The sequence below is a fragment of the Ascidiella aspersa genome, chromosome 3, assembly GCF_963924565.1.
Source record: "Ascidiella aspersa chromosome 3, kaAscAspe10.2, whole genome shotgun sequence".
Lineage (NCBI taxonomy): Eukaryota > Metazoa > Chordata > Ascidiacea > Phlebobranchia > Ascidiidae > Ascidiella > Ascidiella aspersa.
The window spans coordinates 13236184-13249028 of record NC_139449.1 but is presented as its reverse complement, the minus strand read 5'-3'; the positions used below and the strand labels follow the sequence as shown (position 1 = coordinate 13249028).

The 12845-nt window shown below is 35.4% G+C and overlaps 1 protein-coding gene across 1 annotated transcript; it reads left to right on the top strand.

The window, feature by feature from the left end:
* Window positions 1-740: 740 nt before the first annotated feature.
* LOC146160286 (uncharacterized) lies at window positions 741-11270 on the top strand. Its single transcript, XM_083384589.1, has 10 exons — window positions 741-877; window positions 1092-1166; window positions 3876-3949; window positions 4084-4287; window positions 4358-4520; window positions 4669-4815; window positions 5671-5863; window positions 5933-6722; window positions 6923-7012; window positions 10626-11270. Exons 1-10 carry the CDS (start codon window positions 763-765, stop codon window positions 11091-11093), a joined length of 2319 nt encoding a protein of 772 aa, XP_083240715.1. The 5' UTR covers window positions 741-762; the 3' UTR covers window positions 11094-11270.
* The last annotated feature ends 1575 nt before the right edge of the window (window positions 11271-12845 follow it).

Here is a 12845-nt window from a genome sequence, read left to right as displayed (position 1 = left end):
TTTGCATCGAAATAAAGTAGCATAAATATGCTGTGATCTCTCGGGATTGCCAAGTTGTTAGTAGTTAAAACGTATGTGTACTATGTAGGCTTAAAATCAAGATTAGCAGTTTTTGAAAAAACATGCACTAAAATGTTGAATTTGGAGATAAATATTATTTAACAAAATCAAATTAAGTTACCAAGTAGAACTACGGAAACGAACGTCAAATTTGAATTTTTTTTTATATAGGTAGCCCAATTCTGCCGTTTTGTGAAGTATTTCAAGTAGGAAGTTAGTGTAGCTTTTTGTTGAAAATATGAGAAAACAACAAGAAACCATAAACTGGTTATCCTTAAAAATATTGCTGTATGGCCAATCGAAATAAAACATGTTTGTTGAACAATCAGTTGGACCGATTTTTTCTGCGATTTTACAGTCCTAATTCTGTATGGTGACTATAAACTGACGTTTGTTTAACGTACGTCGGTAGATAAACGACATGTAAACAGTTTATATTTCGTGAGCTCGAGTCAACCGCTTTGTTGCCAGTTCAGGCTACCTAAAAACTTTTGATTCAGTTCCGCTTGGGCTTCTTCAAATTTCACAAATTTAATCCAAATTTGTTAAACACAAAACAGGTTAACAAAAATACGGACACTTTAGTTCGACTTCCTAAACAAAAAAACGTGACATAAACAAGTAATTTAAAAAAAATAACCAAAATTAACATACCACGGTTGACTGGTTTACAATAATTACTTATTCATTGCTTGATGGCTGATGCTTCCAATATCGTTTAACTTTTACTTTTGCCATGTGAACATGGAAGTTGAGCAGGGAAGCAGTGATCGTAGCCCAAATCCATCAACAAGTATAGATCTTTTACTCGCTGCAGGTAACAAAGTAACAATGTTTAGTGTACAGCAAATTTTATAATATCAATAATAATCTTCCCGTCAAATTGACACCACAAACCCGGAAGTAGGAAGTGAATTTCAAAAAGTTTGTTTTGTGAATTGTACAGCGCGATTCTTTAAATTAATTTACAGTTCATGTCGGCGGTTTGCTATAAAAGTTTATTTCTAAAATATAGTGTAATTTTTGTTAAGTTGAAGCAAGTACTGCAAACTACAGTGTTCCTAACGTATCACAGAAACAAGTTGAAAGCAGCCTGATACCAGCAGGTAAAATTCTGTTTATTCTTTCATGTATAAAATAGTGCTACTTAAATTAAGTGAAGGTGAAATAAGGTGATAAATCGGCGCAGGTCTAGAATCCTACCACAGTGTTGATACAATTATTAAAGCAATGTACAATATTTCCAAGGGTTAGGGTGTCAGTTAGTGTTTGTGGAGGGTGGGTCAAGTATTAATATTTAACAATATTACTTGACTCACCCTAACCCAGGGGTTTTAAACTTTTTTCACCAAGGACCCCTAAATTTGTTTTGCTTCGCGTGGACCACGGTAGGCAAGAAATTTTCAAAAATGACTTCATGAATTGACGTCACAATCAAATAGACTTAGGAAATATACTGATTTTTCATAAATCTATGTCACAATACAAATAAATCTATGTCGGAATACAAAAAACGACTTTCAGAAAAACGCTGATGATTTAGGTAAAATGGAGTCTAAATACATTCAGTGATAACAACTTTTAACCATTTTTAAAACTTGATTGCTTCTTAAATATACACTAATGTTTCAATTTGGCCTTCATGGAATTTGGCCTTCATCCCTCAAGGGGTCCCTGGACCCCAGTTTAAGAACCTCTGCCCTAACCCTAAGACTAACCTGCACCCTAACCCAAGTATGTATGGTGTGGTAGGATTCTAGACCAGCACCAGGAAATCTCGACTTTTTTAAGTAAAACGTTCATATATTTAGCAAACGAAACAATAAACATACTTTGTACATAACTTTGTGTGAAAGATATAGTACTGTTACTGTATAACAAATAATTGGTTCACAGTTAACACTATATATAGTTAAAAACTATTCTATAAGCAATTACAAAGGTCCACTAGAGTATGTAGGTCCCAGTGATCCAGTTTGCATTTTGTGATATAAAATGGTGTATCTTCGTGGAATCCAAAATCTTTGACAGTAGATTTCTGCTGCTCGAAGTTTAAAAACCCTGATTGAAACACAGGATCAGACATTTTTTAGGAAATATATATTATGCCTACACAGCCATTTTTAGTTCCTGTAAGTAAAGTAAAATACTATACATAGTAAATTAATAATAAAATTATTAAAAAAATTAAAAGCATATGAGAGCAGTACAGATTAGGTCAAATGTTTTAAAACAAGCCTGTCATAAGATGGCTTGAAATATGTAAGGTGATCTTAATGTAAAGCAGCACCACGCAAACTATGCAACCTGACGTGAAATTTGATAACAAATAGTTGGGACAGGAAGGAAAAAAAGGAAAAAGAGAATTGCTTCTCTGAGGCCATGCAATTATGTGAATAATGGGTATCGAATCCAAGGTGAAATCATTTTTTTGTTTATCTTTTCAGGGTTGTTCCTAAGCAAAAATTTACACTCGCCAGGCGGGCGAGTGGCTATCAATCAGCACTCGCCCAGACGAAATAACACTCGCCAAATTTCCGGGAACGCCGTCTGCAGATTTCCGTCCTAGCGCGGTCATATCATGGGTTATCGTTAACCGGTCTCATAGTTTCTATACGAAAACATTAGTTTTTTATAAAAGTCTGGTCGTTTATGTCCATGCGTAGATCAACAAATTAATGACCCATAAAGCAGTTTACGCTTGAAACAATGTTTTTTGCCGAAATATTTGTAACAATCTTTCGTGAAAAAATTAATACTGACAATTTAGTAGCCACGGCCTGCCCTTTTTCCATTGTTTTTTTAATGCTCGCGCTCTTTTTTTTCATATTCTGTTTTTTCTGTGCTTGAAGGGCGTTTCACCGCAGGTTGCTTCGCAACACAAACAAAACGCCACATTTCGCCTAACACTATCTATAATTATTGTTTGAACAGCAAATAATGTCAAAATATTTCTAAATTTACAACTAAACCATTCATTCGAAAAACATTCACCAGAGGTTATGTGCTGCGCGACGCCCTATAGTTTTCAATTTTCCAAGGGCGTCTGCAATGGTTTCGATTCGTATCTTAACATAATTGCGATATAAAATATTTACAGACAGTTATATTTTAGGCTTTGGCTTGGTTGACCGACGTCCGAAATGAACTAACTGCAGCAATTGCTTATAATTCTCTTATACAAACAATTCAATAAATACAGTAAAGTAAAATTCTTATCACTGGGTACATCGCAAGTCCAATAAACTTTTTCAAAGGCGCCTACGACTGGGTTAAACATTTAAAAATTAACAACGTTTAAGTTAAACAAAAAACCTCATAGTTTTACTATTACTTCGCTATGCATATATGTATTTTACTTTGCTTACAGGACCTGAAGATGCCAGTGTAGGTAAAATATATAGTCCCTAAACAATGTCTGATCCTGTGATGCACTCCGGTCTGTAAACTTTGAGTTTTATCATTATGTGACAGGTGCACACCCAATGTTATTTTAAGACATTTTGTATGTGCAGCACATTGGTAAATTTCACACCTAAACTTTGGAAAAGTTGTTGTAGGATTTCAGACCTCTGGTTTGCATATAAAACCTTCATTGCACACCTGAATTAAAAGTTTGGGATACCCAAGAATTTTGCGAAAGGTGGCATGAAATTTAGATCTGAGCTGAAATTTATTTAGGACAACAATAAATGCTCTGTTTATCACTGTTATTAGGAGTCTGAAAAAATTAACCAAACTTACAAGAAAGCCTTGGTTTGTATTTTCCAATTAATAACAGTTTGATTTATTTCTAATAATATGTAATATTTTAGAAAACATTCACAATGGAGAAGATCTCAGCAGAAACTTACCCGGACCTGATTCAAAACAAAACTTTAAAATACTGGTTAGCTAAGTTCCTATAGTATTATGACAAAACTTTAGCTATGTTTCAACAACATATTAAAACTGTCATACAGTCATACTAATATTTTATAAATGTATGTTACATTGTTCTGATACCACATTTTATCAAAAAAGGATCTATCTGGTGAAGGTGAAGATGGTGGTGGTGAAAGTGAAACTTTCACCGTGGAAGATGGAGTTGAAGTTGTGATACAAGATGAAACGCATACGTCCAAGCTGGCTAATTTGCTTTCAACATCACCAATTGTCTGGACTGAGGATGGTGTATTTGCCTGGATGCAGTATGTTGTGCAACAATTTAACCTTGACTCCAGCAGGGTTGGTGCTTTTATACAGATATTATTGTTAAAAGCAATCCAGCCAAATCTGTCAATTTTTTGCATTACAGTTGAAAAATTTGCACATAAATGGCAGAGAATTGTGTATGTGCAGTCAAACAGAGTTTGAAGAGCGTGTTCCACATGGGGCAATTATGTGGGCCCATCTTCAGCTGCTTATAACTGCTTATAGGCAGCAGAATGGGAAGTCTCATGATGAAATACTTCAACCAGGTTTGTTACTTTCTTTCTGTTTTCTTATTTTGCTTTTTTTATTCAACCACCCAAGATGCAAATTACAGTTAACAAGTCTTTTATTTGTGTTTGTGTTAAATCAGAAAACTTTTGATCTTTCACCAGACTTTCAAATTTATGTTTGTAGAAGTAGACAATGTGGTTTCATCTGGAGGTAGTGTTCAACTTAGCCATTCTCATTTGAATGATTTTGTTAAAGTAATTGATCAAACAGTACCAGTTTCAACTGAACTAAGAAAAAAGCCACGGAATTCCAAGGCATCTAGTAGGATTGGTAAGTTGATTTTCAAGTAATATTGTTAGTAGGGATGTTTAAAGTATAACCCCAAGGGATTCTAGAATATCATGTTTTAAGAATATCATGTTTTTTTTATAATCTTATCCTGGTTTATTTTTATTAATATTGTTTAACTTATTTTTTTTTCGTGGAAGGGGGTTGTATAATATACCCTATAGTGACAGCAATTAATCGCAAAATACTTCGCTGACAAACTTGAAACCTGACATGTGTATTGTAATAAAAAATAATTTTCTTAATCTTTAACATTCTGAACAACATCGCTATTTGAAGCGTTATGCATAACTACACACACAAAAAAAACCTAAAACAACTACTAGTTTGTTGGAAAGACTTTGCCTGTATAGTGAATGCAATATATACTTCAGCAATTTAATCTATGTAAAGCATTTGTCTGTGTCAGTTCTACTTTACTTTAAACGAGAACTGTTATGCATTCAAATATTGCAATGAAAAGAATATAAAGTTAATACTGCCAGCAATGCGTAACCAATACCCAATGCATGACCAAAGACAATTACGCTGTGGGCAACTCGTTGAATTATAGCCTTAGGTTGACCTGGAGTAAACCTGTAGCACATTCTGCCGACACCAGCATGTTTTATGGATTGTTACCTTTTGCAAAAATATCATTTAAGGAAATTGCGAACTGTTTGTGATATTACATAAATATTATGTAGGGCTATAAAAACTTAGCTATTGTTATCTGTTTAAAAATATTTTTTTTTGGAATTATATTTCTTCCGAGTATTTTTTTACCATGTATATTGTACAGTATACACCCCTGTCAACTACATAATTTTACGTTTTTTTCTGTTTTCTTTAATATAGGTAGCTCTTATTACCTATGGGAATTTTTACTCGCTCTGCTGCAAGACCCACTTTCATGCCCGCGGTACATACAGTGGGTTGATATTTCTATGGGCGTTTTTAAGCTTGTTGACTCCCGATTCATTTCCTGGCTCTGGGGACAGCATAAAAAGAAACCAGACATGAACTATGAGACTCTTGGAAGGGCGTTGCGGTGATTATTTTTTCTCTTTTGTTTTGCTATATGTTATTCTATTTTTAAATATTTTTTCTACTTTACCAGCCATTACTACCAGCGTGGAATTATGCGCAAAGTGGATGGTAACCGACTAATGTACCAGTTCCGGCGGCTTCCTCCTGACCTTAAAGTTATAATGGCGGTAATATCAGTTGAAACGAGAATCAAGGCACAAAGAGCTCTTCAGGCGTTGTGTGACGAAGAGTGGCCTGAAGCATCCGGCGCCAATAAACGTCATTTTGCAGTGCCTTATATCCCACCGTTGTCAGAGGGTGCCCCTGCACTTGCACAACTAATACGAAACCTTGAAGCGCATACTCCTGTTCAGTCTACCCGGGTCATGAAACGAGTTATTTTGCCCGAGATTCAACAGAAAGTGGTTCACGTGACTGCCGACGGGCTGGTGACTGGCTTCAACTTCAGCGGTGGTCCAGCCTCAAACCAAAACGTTGCTCCCAGCACGTTTATGCAATTAAATGCCGTCAACGGATTGGAAAGCGCCCCAACTTTGTTGTTGAATACGGCCGGTAACAGTGTTGTGTTACTCCCTCAAACTAATGACAATAGTATACCATGTTACAGCGAGAAACCCTCTTTTTCCGAACACAAAAAAGATCAATTAGCACAAAGACAACTCGTCACTGAGAAAGCTCTTAGACGTTCTGGTGAATTTACTGAGATTTGTAATGACGTAAATAAGAGCGTTGAGCCGCCAATTAAAACGGGAACGTCCCCTTCTGCAATTAACTGCTCCATCACAACTACGGATTTCAACGATAATAATGTCACCTTAAATGAATACGGCCAAAAGAAAGTTCAGACTTCGACGATATGGGTAACAATTTTGGTTATGGTTAAACAATAAACAATATTTTATTTCATTTTACTCAAACGGAAAACGCCACACGGCATTATGTTAATATAAAATAACTTTAATTTAGCATTTATTAAGTTCATTTTCTAGGCAAATTTACGTATTAAATACGAAAAATGCAGGAAATTTACCTTACAACTTAAACTAATTATCATACTCAGGTGCCAGATACTTGCGTTCTAAACAAACAAAAATCGCCGCAGAAAATATCTCGTGAAAGTACGCTCTTGATCGAAGTTGTGCAAGACGAGGTTAGTAACTGAACAATATAGGCATTAAACATTGGGGTATTCCATGTCAAATCATCAAGCCCTTGTAACCACCCGTCTCAGATTTTCATGATATTTACATTGTGCTAAATATAGCTCAAAAAAATAAGTTTGCCAAAAAAAATTCGAAAAAATTCCAATCCGCTAAGAAGTTATGGCATTTTGAAGTTTGGCCACTAGAGGGGGTTTTTGGACACCCAAAAAATAGAAATGTACATTTAAACGCTGTAATTTAAGTAAATATGGAAGTAAAAGTATGTTTCCTACCATTTTTGGGGTCAAGGAATCCATTTTTGGAGTCAAAATTGCTTTTAGATAAAGTTGAGGCCTAAGGGGCACTTAAAAGTGAAAAAAATGTTTATGTTTCGAACGAAATGGTGAAAGTCTGCAAATATTTAGAAACCCAATTTTTTATTCGTTTATGTTTTATAGCAAGATCTGTCAAATAAGCCTAAAATTAATCTTTGGACTTGTTGAAAAAAGGTTTTATAGCCAAAATGGAACTCATACTATTTTGGTTACAATTCCCCTGATAAATGTATTCATTGTCTGCGCTTTTGTACTTATGAAAGCTCTTTTTATATTTTGTATGATTTTTTAGAAAGGATTAACAGAATATGGCTCTGCAGGAGAAATTAAGATGACTTGCAGGAAATTTGTTTGAGCAATATGATTCAGCTGAACAAAAAATTCTTCTAAAACTATTATATTGGCCCACATTGTTAGAGCTGTTCAATCCTTTAGACTAACCACCGTTTTTGTCCTAGATTTTTATTTACTTCATTGATACTATCTGTCTATTGCCTAAATGTTTTTTAAATTTGTTACTTGGTTACCTGTTGCAGCCTATATACTGATTTGTGAACAATCGAAGATGTAACCTGCTTCAGTGATTTGCTGCATCGGAAAAGCTACCTGGGATGACTGTCACAATTTGACATACACCAAGTCTAAGTCACTGTTGAACATTTTGGATATTGATGAAGAAAAAGGGAAGTGATTTTGTGGAGAGCTGGGTTAAGAGGAAATAAGCACTCTGCTAAGACTGTATCCAAGCATCACCATGCGATGTTTGACTAGTGTTTCAAAAGAAAAAAACTTTCTTGCTAAAAATATGGAAAGAAATAATTTAAAAACAAAACCGGCATGTAAATTACATGCCACATGCTACAAGCAGCTTTTAAGTGACACCTGTAGTTCTTCTAGTTGCTAAAGTTTAAAAATTCTGAAAATCCATCATTTTCAGGGGTCACAGTTACGCCATTATAACGCATTGGATGACAGCTTAAATGCAACTGGTGTTTCACCTTTTAAAACACATAGCTTGTTGTTTGCTCATGTTCTTGGAATAGATGCTTGTGATCTTAAAGAAAGATACACTGACAATATTGTTTCTCAGCATGAAAAACATTCCAATGATTTAATGAAAATGCTGTTTGACATCAAGAATTAAACTATCCACACCTTTTTACCGGACGCATTGTCTGCTGTACCTCATCTTTATAAAATATTTATACTTTTTTCTTGGTTTCAATTGAAATCATATTTTGCTGCTTCTTTTTCGGGAGCACAAGTATACCCTCATTTTTCCTTAATTCATCTGCGACACGAATCAAATATTCACATACATCAAAATATCTTTAGCTTTTTTGATTGACCAAGATTGTGAGGTTAATGTTATCACCTGTATATTCTTTTGTGATTTGGCACTGTGGATAGTTTCTCCCTCAAACAGCATTTTCATTAAATCATTGGAATGTTTTTTATGCTGAGAAATAGTACTGTCAATCATAAACATCTATTCCAAGAACAGAAGCAAGCGAACTTTGCAAGCTATGTTGGTTGCATGAAGTGTTATTTTCGCTGTACTTAGTTTTGCATATTTTGGCAAACTATGTGTTTTAAAAGGAAACACCAGTTGCATTTAAACTGTTATTTAATGTGTTTTACTTGCGTAACTATGACACTGAAAAACAATGAAGATGAATGTTTAGAACTTAACTCAACTAGAACTACAGGTGTCGTTTAAAGCTTAAAAGCTGCTTGTAGCATGTGCCAAATGAATTCCAGGCATATTTTTAGCAAGAATCAAATCAATCTTAACAGTGCCCTTGGATTTTCTTTTCCCCTTCCAATGAATCTTTCCACTTTTGCAATGAATATGGTTTGCAGCACTTTGCTGTTTTTCTTTCAAAATACTTGTAAAACATTACATGGTGATGCTTACATACAGTCTTGGCAGAGTGCTGATTTCCTCTTAACCCAGCTCTCCACAAAATCACTTCCCCTTTTCTTCATTAATATCCAACATGTTCAACAGTATCTTAGTCTTAGTGTATGTCAACTTGTGACATTCATCCCGGGTAGCTTTTCAGATGCAGCAAATCACCAAAGCAGGTTCCATCTTCGATCGTTCACAAATCAGTATATAGGCTGCAGCAGGTAACCAAGTAACAATTTTAAAGAAACATTGAAGCAATAGACATATAGTCTCAATCAAGTAAATAAAAATCTAGGACAAAAACGGTGGTTAGTCTAAGGATTGAACAGCTCTAACAATGTGGGCCAAAATAATAGTTTCAATAGAAATTTTTGTTCAGCTGAATCATATTGCTCAAACAAATTTCCTGCAAGTCATCTTAATGTCTCCTGGAGAGCCATATTATGTATCCTTTCTTTAGAATCCTTTCTAAAAAATCATGCAAAATATAAAAAGAGCTTTCATAAGTACAAAAGCGCAGACAATGAATACATTTATCAGGGTAATTGTAACCAACATAGTATGAGTTCCAATTTGGCTATAAAACCTTTTTCCAACAAGTCTAAAGATTCATTTTAAGCTTATTTGACAGATCTTGCTATAAAGTTTAAGCGAATAAAAAATTGGGTTCCTAAATATATGCAGACTTTCACTATTTCGCTCGAAACATAAACATTTTTTTTCTTTTCAAGTGCCCCTTAAGGCCTCAACTTTATCCAAAAGCAATTTTGACTCCAAAAATGGATTCCTTGACCCCAAAAATGGTAGGAAACATACTTTTACTTCCACATTTACTTAAATTACAGCGTTTAAATGTACATTTCCATCTTTGGGGTGTCCGAAAACCCCCTCTAGTGGCCAAATTTCAAAATGCCATAACTTAAAAAATTTCAATTTTTGTGATGATTTGATATGGAATACCCCATTACGTCTGTAGGGACCCGTGGTACAGGGCCTGTACGCAAATATAAATAAAGAACTTTGTTCAGATGGTAAAACAGTGTCAATAAAGCATTGCGCCATTGCCGCAAATTTGTGTCTGTAATAATATATTTTTCCAAATCAATGTTATTCCGGGCGTCTTCAAGAGCGTCAATCAAATCGGGGAGTGCTAACAAAATCGTTAAGCCTTTCAAGTCTAATGTGACATGAATTAGTTTAAACAGAAGAGGCAATAAAATACTGTGTATTTTAACACCATGAAATTTTATGTTCGGTTGCAGTTTTGAGAAACGTTATTAATAGATTTCTATTACAATAATGCACCTTTCATAGGTTTTTTAATTTCATACTTGTGTTCACAATGTATACGTTAATTATGTTTTACATATCTAGTTACCGGGAGAAAGTATGACGAACGAGACCCGGGCGCCTGTTGATATTTTTGTGCGAAATTTCCTCAACAACGCCGTCGATCGCACCATCTTGTCCTTACCGCCCACCCAGGTAAAAACAACTAAGAAAGGCCGCGTAGAGGAAACGCCAGTTAACAAAGGGAATCCAGGAATTTTGCGATCGTATTCAAAACGACAAAAGATATCTTCCCCTTGCAAGATTATACCTAAAGTCAATTCGCAACGGAACGACCTCGTCACCTTGCCACTGTCGATGACAAGCTCTGGTGACCACATTTTGACCTTGCCTGTGTCAGGTCTAGACAAGTCAGGACATGACGTATTAAGTGGTTCTGCACCGTCTAAAACAAACGTGTCGTATTACGTGAACGTTTCTGGTGGCCAAATTATCCTAACCCCACAATGTTGCGATAACGTTTCTTCAGCCAACCGAAATACATCGTCATAATCCTCGACTGTTTTATTTACTTCAGACAAATCCGCAAACTTTTTGATGGTTACGCAACGCTCATAAATATGTGCTCGACACCAAAGTGTTAACTTTAAACTTTTTTTCCTTGTAGTCAGGGTAGGCTTGTTATTTCCAATTGATTTCTCCTTAAATTATGTCTACTTTTTCTTTCAATTTTTCGAAATACAATACTATTCAACCAAAAGAGCTCCTCAAAACAAGACCATTTTGAAAAAAAAGACAACTTAAGAAGCGACACTTTTTTAATATTGATTTAACGGCAATTTGGTGGCGTTCTTCCAACTGAAGAAAACCTTTTACCGTGACAACTTACACAACGAGTAACAAACGACCGGTCCGCGTGAACTTTCCTGCCGGTCCGCCAATTATTTTACAATTTTATAACTCAATTGCAAAACGAAAGATGTTAAAAGCTTGACTTTATCAGTTTATCGTGAGTCACAACGCTGCAGGTGTTCTGTTCAACTATTTAAAAGTAGTCTACAACTCGTTTCAATCTTAGACTTTAACATCAGTTGAATGTGAAAAACTTCATTAGAACCACGTATAACACGTATGATATCAAACAGACAGCAGCAAATCGCTCATTGAATTGAAGTTTTAATTATTTGCTTTAAAGTTCCACAGTTTTGTCGTAATTACGTTTTGGGTGGATTTGGATTTTTGAAGGTCCACTGGTCCGCCTGTTTTGGAATTTTACCGGACCGTAAGCTAAAAAGGTTGAGAACCACTAACCTGGCAACTAATACACAAATACGATTGTCAAATTCAATGATATAATTAATGCAACAATGTGCCACGCCGCCAAACTTAATTTAGAAATTGCGTAATAATCGTGACAATAGACGCCAGTCACGCAGCAACTGTATTGAATTCCAACTATTGAATAAAAAAACTAACTGAGGGTCGAATTTTTTACAGGGCCTAAGGTTATAGCCTTATTAACTTAATGGTCAATCCGGCCCTGCGTATATGCGCAAGTAATCAACCCAACTACTGCTCGACCAATTACACGCTATAATGACGAGCAATTACATTCGCTTTTTAACGCAAGGAAATAAAAAGAACGTTAGGTAATACTCTTCAACAAGTTGGAAAAACAGACCAACGACAGCAAACTTTTTATATCCGTTGTATGGAAAATGTTGGCTGAACAAAAAGTGGAATAATTTGGTTGACTTATCGGGACGCCGGTACAAAGGGGCATATGGTAAAGCCTAAACCAGAGTTTTTTTTCGCTAACTGTGGGACGCGGCCCAAAAGTGGGCCTTTGAACACAAATTTAAGTGGGCCGTGAGCTACTATTTGTTATTTCGCTTTCGTTATGTTGTTGTGGGTCGCGTTATAGCCCTACAGCACATTCATTGTACTATATTTTATAATGGCGTGGCTTAGAGTTTTTATTTAGACTTGTTTTTGCGTCATAGGGCCACCATGCGAGGGACCCCCAAATGAGGAAAGTTGAACAGTGTAAATACATTTTTTTGCGTGTTTCGCGCGAACGTTTTTCAGTTTTTATTGAATCTATTTAGCCCATAAGCACTATGCTTTAATTAACTTTGGTATGTTGCGTCGTGCGACTTCAGAACGCTACAAAGTCAAATATCTGTTAAGTTAGACTATAATTTGGCGATATTTTAGGATTATTAGAATGCATTTTATGTGCTTTAGGCGGTATAATTAGCTCCATACCCGCGCTCAAAAACAACAGATTTTTAGGACAAATTG

Bases quoted from the DNA above. Each gene is read 5' to 3' on its own strand.
- LOC146160286 (XM_083384589.1), top strand. From the start codon at position 763: ATGCTTCCAATATCGTTTAACTTTTACTTTTGCCATGTGAACATGGAA. The intron at 878-1,091 runs GTAACAAAGTAA...ATTTTTGTTAAG, and splicing joins AGATCTTTTACTCGCTGCAG to TTGAAGCAAGTACTGCAAAC. The intron at 4,521-4,668 runs GTTTGTTACTTT...TTATGTTTGTAG, and splicing joins TGATGAAATACTTCAACCAG to AAGTAGACAATGTGGTTTCA.